At 34.5% G+C, this 19082-nt stretch overlaps 3 protein-coding genes across 3 annotated transcripts; 1 reads left to right on the top strand and 2 right to left on the bottom strand.

Annotated features, from left to right (window-relative positions):
- Window positions 1-1532: 1532 nt before the first annotated feature.
- On the top strand, window positions 1533-3837 carry LOC114726259 (vegetative cell wall protein gp1). Its single transcript, XM_028912839.1, is given in 3 exon segments — window positions 1533-2973; window positions 2976-3310; window positions 3439-3837. Coding segments are annotated over 3 exon segments (1383 nt in total). The 5' UTR covers window positions 1533-2030; the 3' UTR covers window positions 3544-3837.
- LOC114726245 (uncharacterized protein C24H6.02c) lies at window positions 3689-6091 on the bottom strand. Its single transcript, XM_028912823.1, has 4 exons — window positions 5931-6091; window positions 5748-5862; window positions 5210-5338; window positions 3689-3900 (listed from the first exon to the last, which is right to left on the bottom strand). Exons 1-4 carry the CDS (start codon window positions 6089-6091, stop codon window positions 3793-3795), a joined length of 513 nt encoding a protein of 170 aa, XP_028768656.1. The 3' UTR covers window positions 3689-3792.
- A 1034-nt stretch (window positions 6092-7125) lies between these two features.
- LOC114726214 (phosphate transporter PHO1 homolog 1-like) lies at window positions 7126-12608 on the bottom strand. Its single transcript, XM_028912790.1, has 14 exons — window positions 12378-12608; window positions 11948-12263; window positions 11391-11793; window positions 11268-11316; window positions 11086-11157; window positions 10673-10802; window positions 9847-9967; window positions 9478-9727; window positions 9265-9369; window positions 8933-8977; window positions 8652-8804; window positions 8203-8481; window positions 7403-7539; window positions 7126-7216 (listed from the first exon to the last, which is right to left on the bottom strand). The coding sequence occupies exons 1-14, from the start codon at window positions 12606-12608 to the stop codon at window positions 7126-7128; spliced, it is 2382 nt and encodes a 793-aa protein (XP_028768623.1).
- Window positions 12609-19082: the final 6474 nt, after the last annotated feature.

Raw genomic sequence — 19082 nt, 5'->3', positions numbered from 1 at the left:
TGCTTTGATTTTAAATAAAAAATCTCAGCATATTTTACTTTGTCTCCTAAATTTATAATTTTTTTTTGCCTAAACTCTATATTGATTACATATATAAATGGTGTTTTCTATTAAAAGAATAGTTTCCGATGCTGATGATTAGAAAGTATAATTTAAGAAAATCAACACAGTTTTTTTTACAAGTAATTTTCTTAAATAATTTTATTAATCTCTGTAAATTTGTTGTCTAACTTTTACATTTAGAATTTGAGAGAGTATTTCATGAATATAACTACTCCTCCGGTCCTTATTATAAGATCTAATTTGACTTTTTATTTGGTCCTAATTATAAGACCCAATCCATTTTGTCTCTTATATTTATGCATTTTTTTTCAAGATAATCCTTCTAATAATGATAGTTTTAGCCAATATACTTAATTAGCAAGGATATTTTAGGAATGACAACACTTATTTATTATAAATAACCAACTTAACTTACTTCCTTAATCTCCTCAAATAAATCAATTGGGTCTTATAATTAGGACCGGAGGAGTACTGTTTAGAAGAAGCGTAATGGCGGCTAAAAATAATGGATTATTAATTAAGTAATGTGACATATTTTAAAAATTATCTTGACTTATGGATTACCTCTTAAAAAATTTTCAAAGCAAACCATTCGCAGGATTAAATATTCTAGCTTATCGGCAGAGGGAAAAATACATGAATGAAATGTACTAAAAAAAATAAAAATATGTTTGACTTTTTCTCACCTCTAAATTTCAAGAGAAAGAGAAACAGCAGTCTTCGACTTATTGAGTGGGCCGTCCTCGATGGGCTACCCAAAATTCTTAAGCCCATTAGGTCTTGTTCACATTATTTACTCCCAATTTTATTTATATAATGCAAGCATGCTTATCTAACGCACCGAAACTGGCTCCAACTACAAACCCTGCTATCTTGGACTCCACGCAAGTATATGACTCAGGTTAAAAATTGTTAACAGAAAATATACCTTATTATTTTTTTTTTTGGCCTTGGAATTATACATGTTATAGAATATAGTGACATATAAAAAATAATGCAACAAATCATCGCGATATCCCCAAGGAAAAAAAAAAAGGTACACATGAAACAAATTTTTTCTTATTTCCCGCTTCTCTGTTTTTTAAATTTGTTGTCTGAATTGAGAGGATTTATAATTGAGCTAAACAAAGAAGTGTAGCAAAATAAAAACTTAATCACTATTGTTTTTCGTGACTCAAGGAAGGAGATACGTCCATTACACTTTTCAACAGCTCCTTTCTAGTTCGGAGCCCAATTCAACTGAACGAAAGCCCGACCCACTTATATTCTCCATATTTGTTTTCACCAGTGGATCAACAAGCTAAGCTAACGAGGCCATAACTCAAGATGTAGCTAGAGCCTACGCTTGATGGGATGACTCTAGCAGTGCTTAAGTACAGATACAACCTCAAAATCCAAATTGGTATTCTGAACCATCAGACATGAACAGATAATCATAGAGCAAGTACTCAACTATCGCATATATAGGTCATGCGTACAAATAATAGGTGAACTTAAGTTGTCAATGACATAAAAACTTAACTTGTTTAGTGTCTTCCTTTTCCGTGTCATCCTTCTCCCCCCTATTCAATCGTCACATTTCACCCAATCTTTCCCTCCCAAGACTAGGACGTGAAAGAGAGGGTGCACAGAATAACCCACATAGCTATTGTGGTTGAGTAGAAGAAAGACTTCAATCTAATTTCACTCACAAATCTTATGCTGAAAAACTAAGTGCAGGTTAAATAAGGTTGTCGGGTCAGCCCACTCTAATAAGCACCTGGAGTGGCTCAACTAAACATCTCAACCTTTTTGAAGATTTTGGAGGTTCTATCTCAGTCCATTCTTCGTTAGATCAATAATAAAGCAATCAAATGAAGGTAACATCTCTCCTTCCGGCATACTACCCAAACGGAACATCTCAACCTTCTAAGCTTTTAAAGGACCATAAATAGGAACCAAACTTGTCTTGGGAAATCCGACCTGCAATGGCTGCAAAGTTCTGGGTATTGGCCCTGGCTTGCCTCTGCTGGCCTCTGGCCCTCAGCAATGCCCAAGCACCAGAAGCTACACCCTCAAAATTACCAACTACAACATCAGCAGCACCTTCTAACTTGCCTACCAGAGTTCCTGCTGCAAGGCCAGCCTCTTCTGCTGCGCCAGTGGCAGCCACGAAACCCCCTGTTGTTGCAGCAACCCCATCAACTTCTCAGAAACCACCAGCAGCAACCCAGCCACCTACAACCTCCAAAGTTCCAGCTGCGAGGCCGGCCTCTTCTGCTGCACCAGTAGCAGCCGCAAAAACCCCTGTTGTGGCAGCAACCCAGCCACCTGCAACCTCCAAAGTGCCAGCCGCGAGGCCTGCCTCTTCTGCTGCACCATTAGCAGCTGCAAAAGCTCCAGCTGTGGCAGCTACACCATCTATTTCTAGTAAACCACCGCCAGCAACTCAGCCACCTGCAACCTCCAAAGTGCCAGCTGCAAGGCCTGCCTCCTCTGCTGCACCTTTAGTGGCTGCAAAACCTCCTGTTGTGGCTGCTACACCTACCACTTCTGCTGCACCATTGGCGGCTGCAAAAGCCCCTGTTGCAGCTGCAAGGCCTTCCCTGGCTGCTGCGCCACTAGCGGCTGCAAAACCCCCACCTGTGGCAGCAACCCCTTCTACTTTGAGCAAACCACCAGCAGCACCTCCCACTTCCGCCCCTGTAAAACCCCAGGCACCCAAGGTTGCACCAGCTATTGCCCCAGAAGCCCCACCTCCTAAAATTCCACCACCACAACCCCCAAAGAGTCCGCCTGTAGCAACTCCCATATTGCCACCACCATTACCACCACCATTAACACCACCACCAGTTGCTTCACCACCACCACTACCACCTCCAGTAATATCCCCAACACCAGACCAGGCACCACCAGCCCCAGCACCAGCAAAAAAAAGCCAGCACTAGCACCTGCACCCAAAAAGAAAGCACCGATACCATCACCTGTTCCATCACCACTGATGCCCACACCAACACCAGCCCCAGCACCACTGACAGAGACACCAGCCCCGGCACCTGATGAAGACACTCCAGAACCACCTCCCCACAAGCACAGGAAAAGAAAGAAGACTCACAAACACAAGCACAAGAAACATCAATCACTCAGTCCAGCACTAGCGCCAACAACCATCCGGAGTCCCCCAGCACCACCAGCAAATAAAACAAGTACAACAACGACTGTGGATTCAGAAGAAGACACAGATGCACCAGCTCCAAGTCCAGATTTAGTAAGTTATTTAACTGTTAAATATCATACAGGTTACAATTATACTTTCACTGTTTTACAATATGGAATTTGTTGACACTCATCGGCTTCACGGTATTTTAACTACATTTTCTAAATTTTAATTCACAGAGTGGTGCACCATCATACTACCACCAGGTGGGCAATTCAGGAGTATGGGCAACGGCAGGACTTGCTACTGCCATTTTGCTTGCCATTACTGGCTTCATCTGCTAACGGATTCACCCAAAAGTGCCATTTGGCTTGCAAAATATGAAGCGAAGAAACAAATAGTGAAATCCCACTACTAAAGGACATGATGGTGTTATTTCATTCTTTTTCCTTTTATTTTTAAATGTGTGTATTTTTTTATTGGCAATACTTTTCAAAATACTTGCTTGGATATAATAATGAATATAAACTTTCAAATTATCTAAATAACTTGGATAAGTTATGAAGAATATTACAATGTCTGTAATTATCCCATCAAACTTGATCAATTTCTGAGTCCGTGTTGGTTTTCCCCCGAAAGTCATATTCTGTGATGAGGCCAAGATTGTCAACTAATTTGTGATGCTGGAGACATCCTGCGCACTGATAAGATGCGCTTCCAATTATTCACAAGAGGATGAATACTTCCACAATATTTATAGAAACTAATTATGGCCATAAAAGAGCATGCACTGTATAAGCAATTAGCATAGCCATCACAAATATAATCTTCTTACAATGACGTTAGGACTGGCAACAACAATGTGCACGGGAATCTTAAAGCCAATCAAAGACCATGAATAAAATCCATAGTTTTGAAAATTGGACTGAACCAGTCGGTACCATGTTGGAAGAGGAAATTAAGGGAAAGGGGAAGGAAAAGGAAAAAGTACTAGTATTTGAGTATTTTCTCAGGAGGCACAAATTTGTGTTACACTTTACTAACTTTCAAATATGGTGCCTCAGCGTTTGGATCATTTATGCATATGGCAAGGAAACCACTGAAAAATTGATGCACCACTGAACTTGGCCTCGAATTTAAAATACAAGCAAATGTAAAGGGGAATAATAGTAATAAAAAAAAAAAAAGGACTCTAAATTCAGTAATTTAACCCGCTTCTTTTGTTTCTAAAGGGGACAAAGTTCCACAAGATCAGTGTCAGATTACCAACTGACATATAAAAAAGAATTAATTTGTCTGCAAACATCAGGAAAATGAAGCATTTAGCTCAACTGTACAGGTTAGCAAGCAACAAGCCATCAAAGAACCTACACAAATGCTATATACTTTACACCCCGCCATTTTTAAACTCCAGTTTCATGCACAATTGTTGGTTATTATTCTTTAAAAACAAAAAATTGATTAAACAAGTTTTGCCAGAAATCATGATATTTAGCATATGACCTGCCAAGTAGCAACCATCATGAAACTCTACATCCGTAAACCTGGAAAAGGTCAATGAACCTGCACTTCTCTTTGCGTGATTTCATATTGCTAAGAAGATTTATCACCTCTAAACTCATTTCCCTTCATATCATTATTATTATTATTTTCTCCAAAAGAAAATAAGCAACGGTCAATACTTGAGCGGAAGCAGAAATCCAGCCTCCTACAATTTTATGTCGTATCTATTATAGAAACAAACCATCAGCTGAAAACAGTGAGAGAAGCCCTTCACTGAGACAATTATGTTACTATTTCTCTCATAATAGACCTATCCATTAATGTTATATTAAACCAGTAAAACTAAAGTATTCTCATATTCTTCAACAGAGTCATAGAATAAACACCCATGATGAAAGAATTATTTGTGGGGAAAAGCAATGAAGGTCACAGCTTTAGATCATAATATGAAATTCACCGATTCTGCATGCATGTTGCACCATAAAAGAACAAAGAGTTAATAAATACCTGAACAAAAATCACACCCCTTTCATAGGCTAATCGGTTTACAAGTCTCCTTGTTCTTTCACCGCACAAATTGCATGTAAATTCTACAAGCATGCTTCTTCTTGGCAGCTTTAAGTCAATACTAGCACCCTGCATAATGGACATAAAGTCATTATAGAATTATTATTATTCAACGCAATGTCAAGGAGAATCATAAATCAATATCAGGAGATAGAAGATGCACTTGGGGGGATAACAAGTTCCGGGTCCGAAATATTGGCTCCAATCTCGATGCTTCAATTATTGCCCATATTAACAAACAAAATTTGAAGCTCAGAATGAATTTTATAAAAGAGATGAGTTATACACTGAAATTAAACAACTTAGAACAATACTAATCCTTTTTCCTCCTTAATGATGATAGGATTTGATGAACAAAGAAATGCACTTTCAATATTAATCACTTGTCCAGAAAAAATCAACGAAACATAATGCAAGAGTGACAATAACAATATTATATATTTATTTTCCTAACAAAATATCAACCAAAGTCACAAACCGCTTCAGAATTATCGGATTCTGGTTCGGGGCCAGTCGCAGAATCACCATCCACTACCGCGCGGAGCTTAAAAGCCCGACGGGAGACCACCGCTGTTGAACCCGAAAATTTCAACCTGAAAGCAATAAAATGTAGTTAGTCCAACCGAACAAACCCTAGAAAAAGGGGTCCTTAGATGGTAACCTGTAGTTGGAAGCTCTAATAGAAGGAGTTCTTAGCCCAGAAACAGAAATTGGCCTGAAAAAGTTGCAGTAGTGTGACGGAATGGTTAGCGATTTTACGTCTGTAGGGAAGGAGAAAGAAGCAACGGCAGAAGGGAAACGGTAGAGTGCGCTTGCCGCCATTCTTCGTTTTTGCCTTTTTGGCACTGAACTAGTTAATGATCATAATATGCCTTTTTTTTAAAAAAAAATTGTGTCTGTTACGAAAATCATTTTAATTTTCACAACAATTTTTAGTACGCCCTGAATTTTGATTAGTTACATTCTTTTTAAATTCAAAATAAAAAAAATAATTTAAGCTGATGTAAAGTAAGCTGTAAATTTAGGGCAGTGAAAGATTTGGTACATAAATTAGTAAATTGCGTTCATTGCAATATTAAAAAAAATTCATTGCTGTCATTTTTTTTAATGTAAGGTGCTAATAGTTAATTTTTTTTATATGTAGTAAAAGGGCGTCATCTTCCAAATGCTAATAATTAAAAATTTTATAATTTTATTTTTTTTAATATTTTAAATTGCATTCATTAAATTTTTTTTTCTCTGTTCTCTTTAATTTCTTTTATACCAAACAAACAGTTACCCTTTGTTTGTAAATTTTAGTATTCCCTGTCTCTATTTTACTCTCACTTTTCTTTCTATGCAAACATAGCCTAAAAGTCACTGAAAAATAAAGGGAGTTACATACAAAACTTCAAATGATTCGTGTATGATTGCTCTCTACCTAATGGGCTAATTGTTTCTCTTTCGTTCATGGCAACAACAAGATTTAGAGAATGGAGCAAAAGTACAAGAAGTGTCACCAAGATAGAGATTTACCCAAAAAAAAAAAATCTATTTTTTGAATTAGCGAAATAAATACTAATAGTATGAGATTATAAGTATGACTAAACCCACTAGTTTCTACTTACTGAGGAGCTTATATGTTATTAAGTGATTAGCAAATCCATTCATCCTTTAAATCAGGTTAATCATTGAAACTTTACTTTACCTAAAAGTTGTGTACAAGAGGATGATACAAAAGTAGATGGAAAGCCTTGAAAGTTTCCACTAAGAACAAAAGTAACCAAGTTGAATGTTGATGCATGTTACATCAACTTGAATGGGAATAACTAATCTTGTTCCTTCAGAAATGATGCCAGTCAAGTGTCAATAGGCCATTACTCTTCCTCATCCACTTCATGAAAAGGAAGTGGTACTGTTTTGACTGCTCTAAATTTGCCTGCATTATTCAGATGCTCATTCTCCAACCTGTACCAACCAACATTTTATTGGTTAGATCATATGAAAGGTTTTTTTTTTCCTGAAAAAAAGAAGGCTACTTGAGCGTACCCTTTTTTTGGCTTTTACAGTGATAATGATGAACTGATTGAATGTTACAGACACCTTGGATGAAAATTGAAAGATGTGAGAATGAAGGGAAGCTAATTAATGTACCTGTAAAAATTCCATATCCCTCTTCTAAGAACTTCAAGAGCTGCTAAAAACAAGGTTGTTACTCTGTAGTCAACTTTTTCAAAACTTGAATGCAGGACAGTTTGCAGCCATGCAAGCCTCAGAATAACGTTTAATCCCTGCATAAATATCCAAGCTTTTTAGTGATCATCTTCAGCTTTAATAGTGAATGGACAATATTGTATAATCCCACAATGTCTTCATCTCAAGAGAATATCTAATGCTATTGATTTGAGATCTCATTTCAACGAGAATAATGCTCTTATCATCATTTGTTTTATGCTTTTTCTCCACTTTGTGGGAATTCACCACAAATATGGTTGTTTTTAGATCTTACACCGTAATAGCTGACTAATTCTCATAATTATTATTTTTTGCGTGCCAATTGTATGATAATGGCTTAAATCCACTTTGATCTGTCTTCTTTACAGATCATACTCTACAAATCATCTATAAATCAAGCTAAAAGATTATAATTCTTGTTATAAATTTAAAACTAGAATATCACGTTATTCTGAGGCTTGCATGGCTGCAAACTGTAAGATGATTTGCTCTATAGAGAAGCCATAATCCATGACCTTCAACTAATTCACTTATCTGATTAGATAAAAAATGATCTGTGACAAAATTTAGAAGATTCATAAGCATATTTCTTGCAATTGGCTTTGAGAAATGGGTAAGGTTAATATTCAAATAAGAGACAACGCACATAATAACAAGTTTGCCTCTAATACTAAACCATAAGTTATAGATTCTTTAGAAGGAAAGAGACTGATGTATACCATGGAGAAGTAGTAAATGAATTTTTGGCGAAGGATTAATTCATTCCTAAGCCACGGGTTATAAGAGTTCATATGGAGCAAACCCCAGTCCTTCACAAAGTCCCAATACAATTGGTACACAGTGGCTGCACTTGATATGATCACAAGAAGACATAGATATCCAACACCCCCATCTTTCTCATAAGCCACTTTAGCTCCTGCAGCTAGCATTGCCGATACGTATTTGCCTAAATTCACAAGGTGGCTTGTCTTCCCTTCATCAAACCATCTTCTAGCACACTACAAAACCAATCTAGGGACATCAGAACTTTTCATTTCTGGATCATGAGATCTAAGAATAGGAGAAATCTTCAGGTGCAGTTCTTAGCTGCTTGCTGTAAGAGTGAAATTACTTAAGTATTGTTCAACATAATGTGTTGTAAGAGTGAAAGAAGGCTAATTTCTCTTGCCTGCATGGCCCTCCAATAATAAGGTAAAAACGACACAGCATAAGCAAGGTCTCTGTAGTGTTTTGTCCTCATGCAGTATCCGTAGTCCTGGGCTTTGTAGCTGCCAGTTATATAATAACATGCCACATACTCCAAGTTCCTGAGCATTGGCACCTATACAGAAATGGCATAACATAATTGTTAAGAATATTCCTCATTGATTCCATTTTTATGCTGCATTGCTAACAAGAAGAACCATTCCTTTTTGTGATGACAAAGAACTTCTGGATATGAAATGCTACCTGACTACAAAGTTGATCGGCCATGAAAAAGTCGAGCATGACAACCTATAGAGACAAGAGGGAAGCTAATAAGATGAGATCATGGCCACCACAAGGCATACTTAATTATTCAGCAGATATACTTTTGTGTCAACAAGGGTGGCTTTACTGACAGGATCAACTTGCATAGGAATAGAGTGTCTTGTTGATAAATATTCACTAATCGGGGTTCGTTTTATTTTATCTATGCTTATCTATTCCTATTTTTTTCCTTATCCATAAAGAAACTTTTTTTCTTGTCAGGAAAAGAAAAGAGTTCTCTTTTTCTTTTTCTTTGTGGAGAAATAATGTACCTTGTAAAGGGGTGAGAAAACTATGTTCCTTACCACACAAAGGAAATGGTAACGGCTTGAACGGTAGATAATGTTGAAGGGGCAAAAAAGTATAAGCAAGAAGACCTGTGCATGAAGTGAGAAGTGAAAATTTCATCTGAGACTTGTAGGTATTATGTGACATAAACATGCTAAAAGAATCATGACAATCTGAATAAGTAATCAAGAAATTACCAGTAAAAGTAGGCCAGCAATGGCTTGAGCTTGGGCATAAGAATACCCTTTTGTCAGCATTGTTAGATGAAGAAACATAACCCCAACCACAGCAGTCATAGCCATTGTACAAATCAAGAATACATCTCTAAACTTGAGCTCCTTAGTAGGGCCAAGCTCAAAAATGAAGCTGTAGTTTATACGAGTTTTTCTCCAGGCAAAGATGTTGCAACCATAAAGAAAGAAATGTAGAAAGATAAGACTGAACATGCTGCAAAAATTTTAAAAATAACAGTTAAAAGCCACTTATAGATGTTTAATTGTCAATGCAAGATGCAGGTAAGAATGGAAGAATGTCATGCTAATTTTAATAAAGCAGGTTGACTTTACCTAAATATAGGGTGAACAGTTTCCATATAGACTGAGTTTGGTTGTCTTCTGTAGAGACCAGTTATATGAGCCATTATAACATATCCAGCAAAAAGTGCCAAGAGGCATCCAGTTAATAACCCTGATTATATGTGAGAGTTAGTATCATACATGAATTCCTGTGTTAGATTGACAAATTTGAAGGAGGATTTTTTTATCTACTTGGTTTGCCTGCAAGAGTTATGTGTAAAGCTACAAATATGGAATCAGATAGTCATGATGAAGCACAAACTGCATCAAGGGGAGGTGTCTTTGAAATCCATCTAGGCATTACACGTCATTTGTACTTAGACGCAATGCTAAAAGTTTGAATTCTGGCTATGCAAATTTATTGGTGCAAGACTGACCAAATTCTTTGCACCTCCCCTGCTTCTGATGATAATGACATTTCTAATCAAAATGTGGAGGCGGTAGAAACTAGTCCTAACACTACTTGACTGATTCAATTTAAAAAATATACAAAAATAAAAGAGAAGATCTATAATGCTTTCCCTATAGCTTTTGATGGGGCTTTAGCGTTCACTCTGTGGTACGGTTATATAGTCTGAAAGATGATATAGCAAGCCATGGGACCAGTACTTTAAGTCCAGCCAAAAAGTGGGCCGTTGGTGACATTCTTTTGTAAACCTGGTGGCTTAATGTGTCCATAATATGATTTCTTTAATCACATATGGCTGCAAGAAAACAAGCTTAAAGTTCTCTGCCAAAGTGATGTATCACCAAAAGACATGTTATAAAAGGAAAAAATGCTAGCAAGTCCAGGATTTGGGCTAATAAAAGTACTCACCAATGAAGAATGTTACAGTGTAAGATTCTTTACGTTGACTTGGTCTAAGGTATTTCATGGCCTTTGTTCGATCATCTTGGGCAAAATTTTTGACAAATAGTTCCTCAATTTCGTCAGCTAGCTTCATTACCTGTCATATGTGAAGCTAATATTGAGCATACTGGTTCACAAAGTTGAAAGTTTGTAGCAGGCAGTAAGTCATAAGACAAACATCTCTCTCTCCCTCTCCCTCCCTTCCCATAATGAATGGTTCTGAGGTCATATTGGAAATATATAGGATTATTAGCCACTTGAGCTTGTCGGTGAGCTTGCAGTTGAAAGGATAACCGGTGGCAAACATGTTGGCACTATTCAAAATATGCTATCGAACAGATTTGTTAAATTCGAAGTAGATATGTTAGTCTATTATTTACCTTGTCTGAACTGTTGAAATACGAAGTCTCTACTACCTTAAGATAAATGGGAAGAATTTGTTTCTCCGTGACCTGAACAGCAACAAAAGAGGAAAAAAAGAAGAAGAAGAAATCCTTTTCATTACACATGTAGACCAAGCTACAATTTCATACATTAAGTTTGAAGTCTTTATTTCACTTGCCTTGTCATACTTCTTCAGTATCTTCATAAATGCAAGCATATTCAAATTCCTGAGAATTGATATAATAGGGAAAACATTAGAGTTTTGCCAAGTGTATCACAGCAAGGAAATATCGGATTATACCTGTAAACTTTGAGATATTCTAGCCCCTTATAGAGCTCAATGAAACCTCCTTTGATCATTTTTTCTGCATGATGCAATTTGGTTTTATTGAGATGAATCTTACCACCTTCTGGACCATAGTTCCTTGATGACTGGGTAATCAAATCTTCCTTTAGCAGATAGCTAATTGCTGAGATGGCACGGGAAGGCGTCGTCAAAGGAATGTTGATCTTCACATTCTTCCCTTGGAAACTAACAGTACGGCCAGAAAGTGTCCTCAATTTTCCATCTTCTCTTTCCATTGATTTCTCAGCCTCATCAAATTGAGGAAAGTCTGAAAATGACATGCCATTTTTCTCTAAATCATCTGTGCAATTGCCTTGCATATCTTCTTGCTGTGCTCTGCTTCTAACAGAGTCCTCCTCTGCAGCCAGTGAACATAGCAGAAGTTACACATGATTCTACATTGTACATCAAATTGGAAAAAAAAATAATTATACATAAGAGCAAGGCCCCTGGATGAACAGATTGAGTACTCCCGTTGATGCATTTGAAAGAAGAAAACTTTGAATGCGTACCACAAGGGAATGTGCATGAAATAGATTGGTCTTCCTTAGAGTATTGGGAAGAGCCTCCTTTGCTTTGTTGCTGCTGCTTGAAAGCAGATTTGAGCTCAAGGAGAATGTTCATTTGTTTTATCAGAGAGTCACCGCTTTCCACGAACTCTCGCTCCTTCATTTCATAAAACCTATTGACCTTGTTTAGTTGTTGGTCCAGACAGGCGAAAAATTCTTTAGCAGCATCAGCATCAGCGTCAGCATCATCAAATTGCTCTAGCAACTCAGTCTCATACATGTCCCCCTTACCAGCTGAGGTTGCAAACTTCCTATGGACCTGAAAAGGACCGAAAAGCAAAAGACGGAAAAGAAAGAGCTAAAATGAATCAGTTAAGTGCATGCCACTGAATAAAATGATGTTCTGCATCTTAGTGTTGGAAGGAGGAAGTACTTGGATTGGTCCATGATCTCGGTGATGATGGCCAAACAAAGAGTACTTCCTTAGTGATGAAATGAGGTATTTATGTGCAGAGAAGCCATTCTGGTGTTTGTTGGGAGTATTGTTAATATTGTTAAGAAGGTGGAAATTATTGAGCTCTTTCTTGAGTTGACAGTAGTCTAAAAAGGCTTCCTTCCATTCTGGAATAAGCTGACTCTCAAACTGCTTAGAGAACTTCACCATCTTGTAACACAAGAGACAAGAAAGAGGTTGTGGCTAATGTGTGTTGCCTGGTGGTGAGTATTCAATGGAAGGCCAGGATGGCACCATATATATAGGTCATGGAAAAAGGGATTTGGTTGATATGTAGTATTGATGCTCTGGAGCACATCCTAAAATATCCTTGGATATTATACTGCTACTCCACTTGGGACTAGCAAGGCAAAGTGAGTGGACTAGACAGAAAGTGGCCAAACTGCCAGGGGATATATAGAGTGATTTGCATGGGAGGACATATTCTACTGTTCAAAATTATGTGTGAAGGATGGTCATGCTTTGTCATTCATGATAACTAAATCAAGTTTTCAACCTTATTTTACAAAAACCATTCTGAGCAAGAAGTATTAATGAATAATGAATAATATAAGAAAACTTTTAGTGCCAAGTCAAGAATTGGTCATTTATTTGATGTAAACTGGGTTATAATACTAGCTCATTGAGGCCATCTCTATTGTGCCCGACCATTTCCAGTAACCGCGTATAGCTGAGTCTCAAGCATCTCCAAGTCTTCACTTTAATTAAATAGACCCTTTTGCTTACTACGCAGAGTTATAATTCACATATGCCTAACAGAACAAATCCATCACTTAGTGTGTCAGAAGAATTTATATAATGAGTTTTTTGCAGTCTAATTCTGAGCTTTTGATTGCGCACATTTAGACCATGGAGCAATGAAAAGTAACCCTCCTCTTTGTTATGCCAACTTAGAACAACTAAAAAAGATCTCATGATCCAATAGAGAATATATAGTTTTGTTACTAATAGGAGATAATAACTGCGATGATACCTGAGCACTATTAGGAGGAAAAGAAAGAAAGATCTCTTGGATTTGTTTCCATCCAAGTTGTACTTTCAGTGGCAATTTTACATCTCTAGATTACTGAAGGTTAGCCAGGATACTTCCAAGTCATTTAGTAGATTCTGTGCATCTTTAATATTATAGCACATTATCCCAGCCAACTTTAATAATATCAAATTCTCATAATGGAATGCTTCCTTCATGCTACTTACTCAGGATAAGAACTATAATGGTATGGCATAGATTATTTATTAATAATACTATAGACGCTGAAAATATCACTCAACAATAGTGGCTATAATGAAATAAGTTCCATGTTCTATTCCTTTGTTCTAAGCCCACTCCACGTCCCAACTTGTGAGCATGATGGAACCCATTCTCTAGTCTAATCTAAACACTTCAAAATCTGTATGCATAGCTCTTTTATGGTTATTTCTCTCAGACATCAACACAAATACAATGTGGTCAATGGATTACAGCATTTGTTCATTGCTGTGAAGTTCTGTTCTAAGTCAGGGAAGTCCGAAGAGGATACCACATTTGCAAAAGAATTAAAACTTGGCTGGCTTGGCTTAATGCAAATTTTAGTTGAAAGGAATTGGGAGCTAAGTCCAAAAAGGAGGAGACTAAATAAAAATATACACAACTTAAAATCTTAAGAGTTGAGATCGTAAATCGTTCTTCTTTATTATACATCAATTATTAAGCCCAATTTTATTTGATGTGGGACTTCTTACCTTACTCAAGTTTACTCAGGTTTGAACATCTAAACATCAACCATTAATGGAAAAGCATATAGAAGCAATTGCAAGTTGCAATCGCTTGTACATAAAATAATGAAATCACCATTTTAGGTAAGTATTAAGTAATTACTACCCTCGGTTCTAATTGTAAAACCTTGTTTATAGTCTATAAATAAGGTCTTATAATTAGAACTGGAGGTAATAATTAGCAAAAAGGAGAGCAAATTTTGAGGGAAAAAGAAAAACTTATCTCTAAACTGCTTCGGATGCCATACATGTGCAAATTTTCAGTTTTAGCGTCACTTATGTTGTTTTTTCTTCCGGGGGTATAACTTATAATTGGCTACACACAGAGGGTCTTACATGCTAGATGTGAAAAATAAGTCATATTATGAATAAAATGATTTTGCTATAAATTTTATTCTCTGTATTAAATATTGATATTAGTGATTCTACAGAAGTCTTATTCCTAAGTTCATTTTTGAGTAACTATGAAAGATTATTGTTTATAATCTGATTCCTTAAACTATTGTGATTAATTAATTAAGCCAAACAGGTGAATGTAATATTCTTTCTTGAAATGTCATGAAATATTCTTTGGAATATTATTCAGGGAACCAAAACGCCAGGGCAAGTACTTAGAAATAATTTTTCTCCAGAACAAACACAACCCAAATACTACCTCTAGTCCTAATTATAAGAGCTAGTTGACTAATTTGAGGAAATTAAGAAAATAAGTTAAGTTAGTTATTTATAATAAATATGTATTGTCTTTCTTAAATTATTCTTACTAATTAAGTGTATTGGCTGTAACTATCATTGTTAAGATGACTATTTTGAAAAAAATGCATAAATATGAGAGACAAAGTGGATTGGGATATCATATTTAGGACTAAAATAAAAATCAAATAAGGTCTTATATTAAGAACCGAAGGTAGTATAATTAATGAATTTGAAAATTAAGTATCCCATTAAAATCTTTTGTCTTGTGTCTACCACTATTTATTCCTGTAAAATGACATCATCAGCTTGTGAATACTGCTTTTTGGGCCATGCTATTTAATTACACTTGAGTTTAATTATTTGAGTAATTGAATATTTAGAGTTTGAATTATTTAAAGTTATATTGCAATTGCATGGTAGACTGTGATTTTAAAACTACACTACCAGATTTAGATACTTTATATCATAATTTCTTGGGAGAATTATAATGAGGTCTCAAAAAAGAAAAAAAAACTACAAAACGAATCCTAAAAGTTGTCATTATCTACTCTAGAACTTGTTATTATAGGTTATTTAGATTGTTACTAGAACTTTTTAGTAATTATTAATTTATCTTTCGTAGTACTTGATTGTAATTCTCCCTAATTTTTTTGTGTACCTGCGTCTCTCTTCTTTCTTTGTTTTTAACTGTACCTATTATGTTTTTCAGTCTTACATATAAGATTTAGATAACTCATTTACATAGATTAAGAAAATTAGTTAAATTAATTATTTATAATAGATATATGTTGGTTTTTCTAAAACATCTGTTTAATTATTTGCATTAAAAATAACCTTTGATGAAAATTTTTTCATTTGTGTAATCAATATGATTGTTTAAGAAAATAATTATAAATTTGTAAGACCAAGTGAGTTAATATCTTAATTAATTCTTACATTACTTAGGAAGTGAAGCAAACTTTTAAATTCTACATTTAAAACCAAGTGGAGTATTTGGTACTTCTAGGATTAGATTTGATTATTATTGGACCTCAAACAAGGGTTAGATGATCACAAGACCAAACAGTAAGAATTCTCTTAAAAATGATAAAGGAAGATCGAAGAAAACGTTTAATGGAGTCAATGGAGTCATTGAATAAGATTTTTTAGTTAACAACCTATCTAACAATATGATTATTGATAGAATACAATGATATCGTGTGATCTATATAATCCACCCTATTATGAAATAAGGCTTGTTGTTATTGTTTTTTTTTTTTCCTTTCATGCATTCATATGAATTTAAATATGAGATCTTGTACTTAAGTTGTAATTTCTTTGACTAAAACTAAAGTATGTTGGTTGAATCCGCATTTCTACTTGTTGAAAAAGATAGTTAAAGAAACACTATGGAACACCTGTAAGAGCAATATCCTAAAAAAAAATAAGAGTGCTAAAAAGGCTATCTCTGTTTGGGAATAAAGGGCGTGAAATTCAACTCAATGAATGGGTTGAATGTTTAATGATGGACAACAGTAGATCCACTTTTTATTTTTGTTAAAACATAGGTATCCTCCTATTCGAGGCAATCATATTCGAGACATTGTCGGGTGCTAAATGTGAGCACTTCTCCTAGTGAGAATTCGAATCTTGGTTCACCACTCTATGAGGGATTAGTCTATTCTGTTAAACCCAATCCCCGTAAATCTACTTTTTATTATTATTACCATAAGGGAAAATCTGTTTGCTTTTGTCTTAGTCTTTCATTAATTGGGACCATCTTTTTTTTTTTTTAAAAGCACTTTCTTTTGGTATAAATGTGGTCCAATATTCAAAGTGTCACTCCTAGAATTTTTAGAAAAAGAATAATCACACTGAATTATGAAATTTTGGGTTAATGCACGTATCCAAATTAAACAAACCTCTTTTCTAATTAGAGAATTGTGTCCAGAAGAAATTAATCCAGCAATATTGAGAGTGAAGAGTTAGAATTTAGAAAATTTGATTCCTACACAGTAATCAGAACAGGTCGCAAGAAAACAGAATTATGAGAATACTGACTTAGAAAAAAATTCTGCGAAATGAGAATATGATTCTCTCTGTATTATGGTTCAATTCCCTGAAGAACAAAATGGATTAGGAATAAGAATATCCTACTTTAATTTATAGTAACCAAGATTTCTAAATTAAATATTTCATAATTATTTGACACACCCTTATTTCAATATTTTAACTTGATGATTATATATGTTAACGTATCATTTTATTGTTCATCCTTATCTACATTGATCCCTGGATTTTCTTTAAATATTGCAATTGAAAAAAAAAACAGAGCATAATAGCTTTAAGTTAAATAGTGTAAAGTATAACCACCAGAATAACTAAATATGTTATGGTTGTGGGAACTCTGATATTTTATGTTTTAATCACAATTAAATATTTAATAAATTTCCTGATTGTTAGCTGTAGTTAGACAATGTAATAATCTTTGTTAACGAATATACTACATTTTATTGTATTAGAAGACTAAAATCAAGATATAATAAAAAATTAAATAATTACGTGCACACTTATATTGGAGATCAAAATTTGAATTATATATGTGTGTGTGTGTGCGCGTGTGTGCTGGAGGCATATTTGGTGAGATATAATCTCCCCCAACCCACCACCTTTATGTGTCAAAATAATGGCTGCCTAAATTCCAATATAGGAGACTTTGAATCTTCGAAAGATGCTGATACTGAAATCATGCATTCTTCAAATAACACATATATTATTGGGGAGGTTAATGTATAGTATTTAAGATTGATTGAAGCAAGATTGCAAGCCGTAAACATTCTTCTGTGTGTTTATATATATACAACATCAAGTTTTTAATATAAGAATTAGTTGGAGATCGGATTTTGTCATAGATATAAAACCCCAATTCATTTTATCCCTACAAATTTTTAATTTATTCTTTAAAGTATCCCTATTGATTACAAATGTTAAGGAGCGGTCATCTAAGGATGATTATAATTAAAAAAGGTATTTTTTAAAAAAACTAACTCACATTTGTTACAATAATTAACTTAACTAATTTTCTTAATTTACTCAAATTAATTAAGTAGCTTTTATATTAAAAACCAGAAATAGCATATATGTAAGTTATAAACTAGTTGAAAGATTTGTTTTGATTCTAAATATAAAAGTTTAACCAATTTATTTATAAATTTTTAAACTATCTTTATTAATTACATTCGCAAATAGAGTTTTCATCAGTGAAATAATTTTCAATAATATTTTTAAAAAATCAATACATATTTTTATCTTAATAACTATCTTACCTTATTTTTGTAATATCTATAAATTGGTTATTTAGTTATAATATTTAAGGCAAGAGGGAGTAGTTAAAAATCTTCATAAGATTAACAATTCCATATTTTTTTTAAAAAAAAATTAATGATTGGGTCAAATTGAAATGAGATTACAGATCAAAACAAGACCATGTGACCCAACTGATGTCGAGTACTTCCTTAAATTTTACATTAAGTATGAGGGAGTTAAACTCTATGAGAAGATGTGATGAGGGCGAAAATTTGAATGAAGGATGGCCCAAAAAAAAAAAAACAGGTAGAGTTGAAAATTGCAAAGGTAATTAAAAATTACATTGAGAAAACTATTCTCATGTAGGCTTGACAATATTTAATCAGTACAATAATAACATTTATGTTCAATTATGAAGCACTGTACACTTTCATCCTGATCGCTGAACTCTCATTAGCTGAGATATTAATTTTTGTATGAGTTGAAAATTATAAGATCCATACTATATTTTGTATTTTGCAAATTTTAAAAAAATTCAAATCTGATTAAAAGTAAGAAAATTTGGCCATGGTGCCCACAGATACCATAATAACAAGACATGCGAGTAGGATCCAAGTTCCAAGTATTAGTTCTGGTCCTTAATATAAAATTTTATTTAACTTTTATTTTAGTTTTAAATACTATTTTTAGTTCTTAATATAAGACTTTATTTGACTTTTATTTTAGTTCTAAATATAAGACCCCAATCCACTTTGTCTATCAAATTTATGTATTTTTTTTCCAAAATAGTCCTTCTAACAATAGTAGTTTTAGCCAATACACTTGATTAGCAAGGATATTTTAGGAAAAACAATACTATCTGTTACAAATAACTAACTTAACTTTTTT

This window comes from Neltuma alba, unplaced genomic scaffold, assembly GCF_004799145.2.
Source record: "Neltuma alba isolate B1F8T4 unplaced genomic scaffold, ASM479914v2 tig00012348_pilon, whole genome shotgun sequence".
NCBI classification, from domain to species: Eukaryota; Viridiplantae; Streptophyta; class Magnoliopsida; order Fabales; family Fabaceae; genus Neltuma; species Neltuma alba.
The sequence above is the reverse complement of the archived record's forward strand: the minus strand, read 5'-3'. Positions and strand labels throughout refer to the sequence as shown.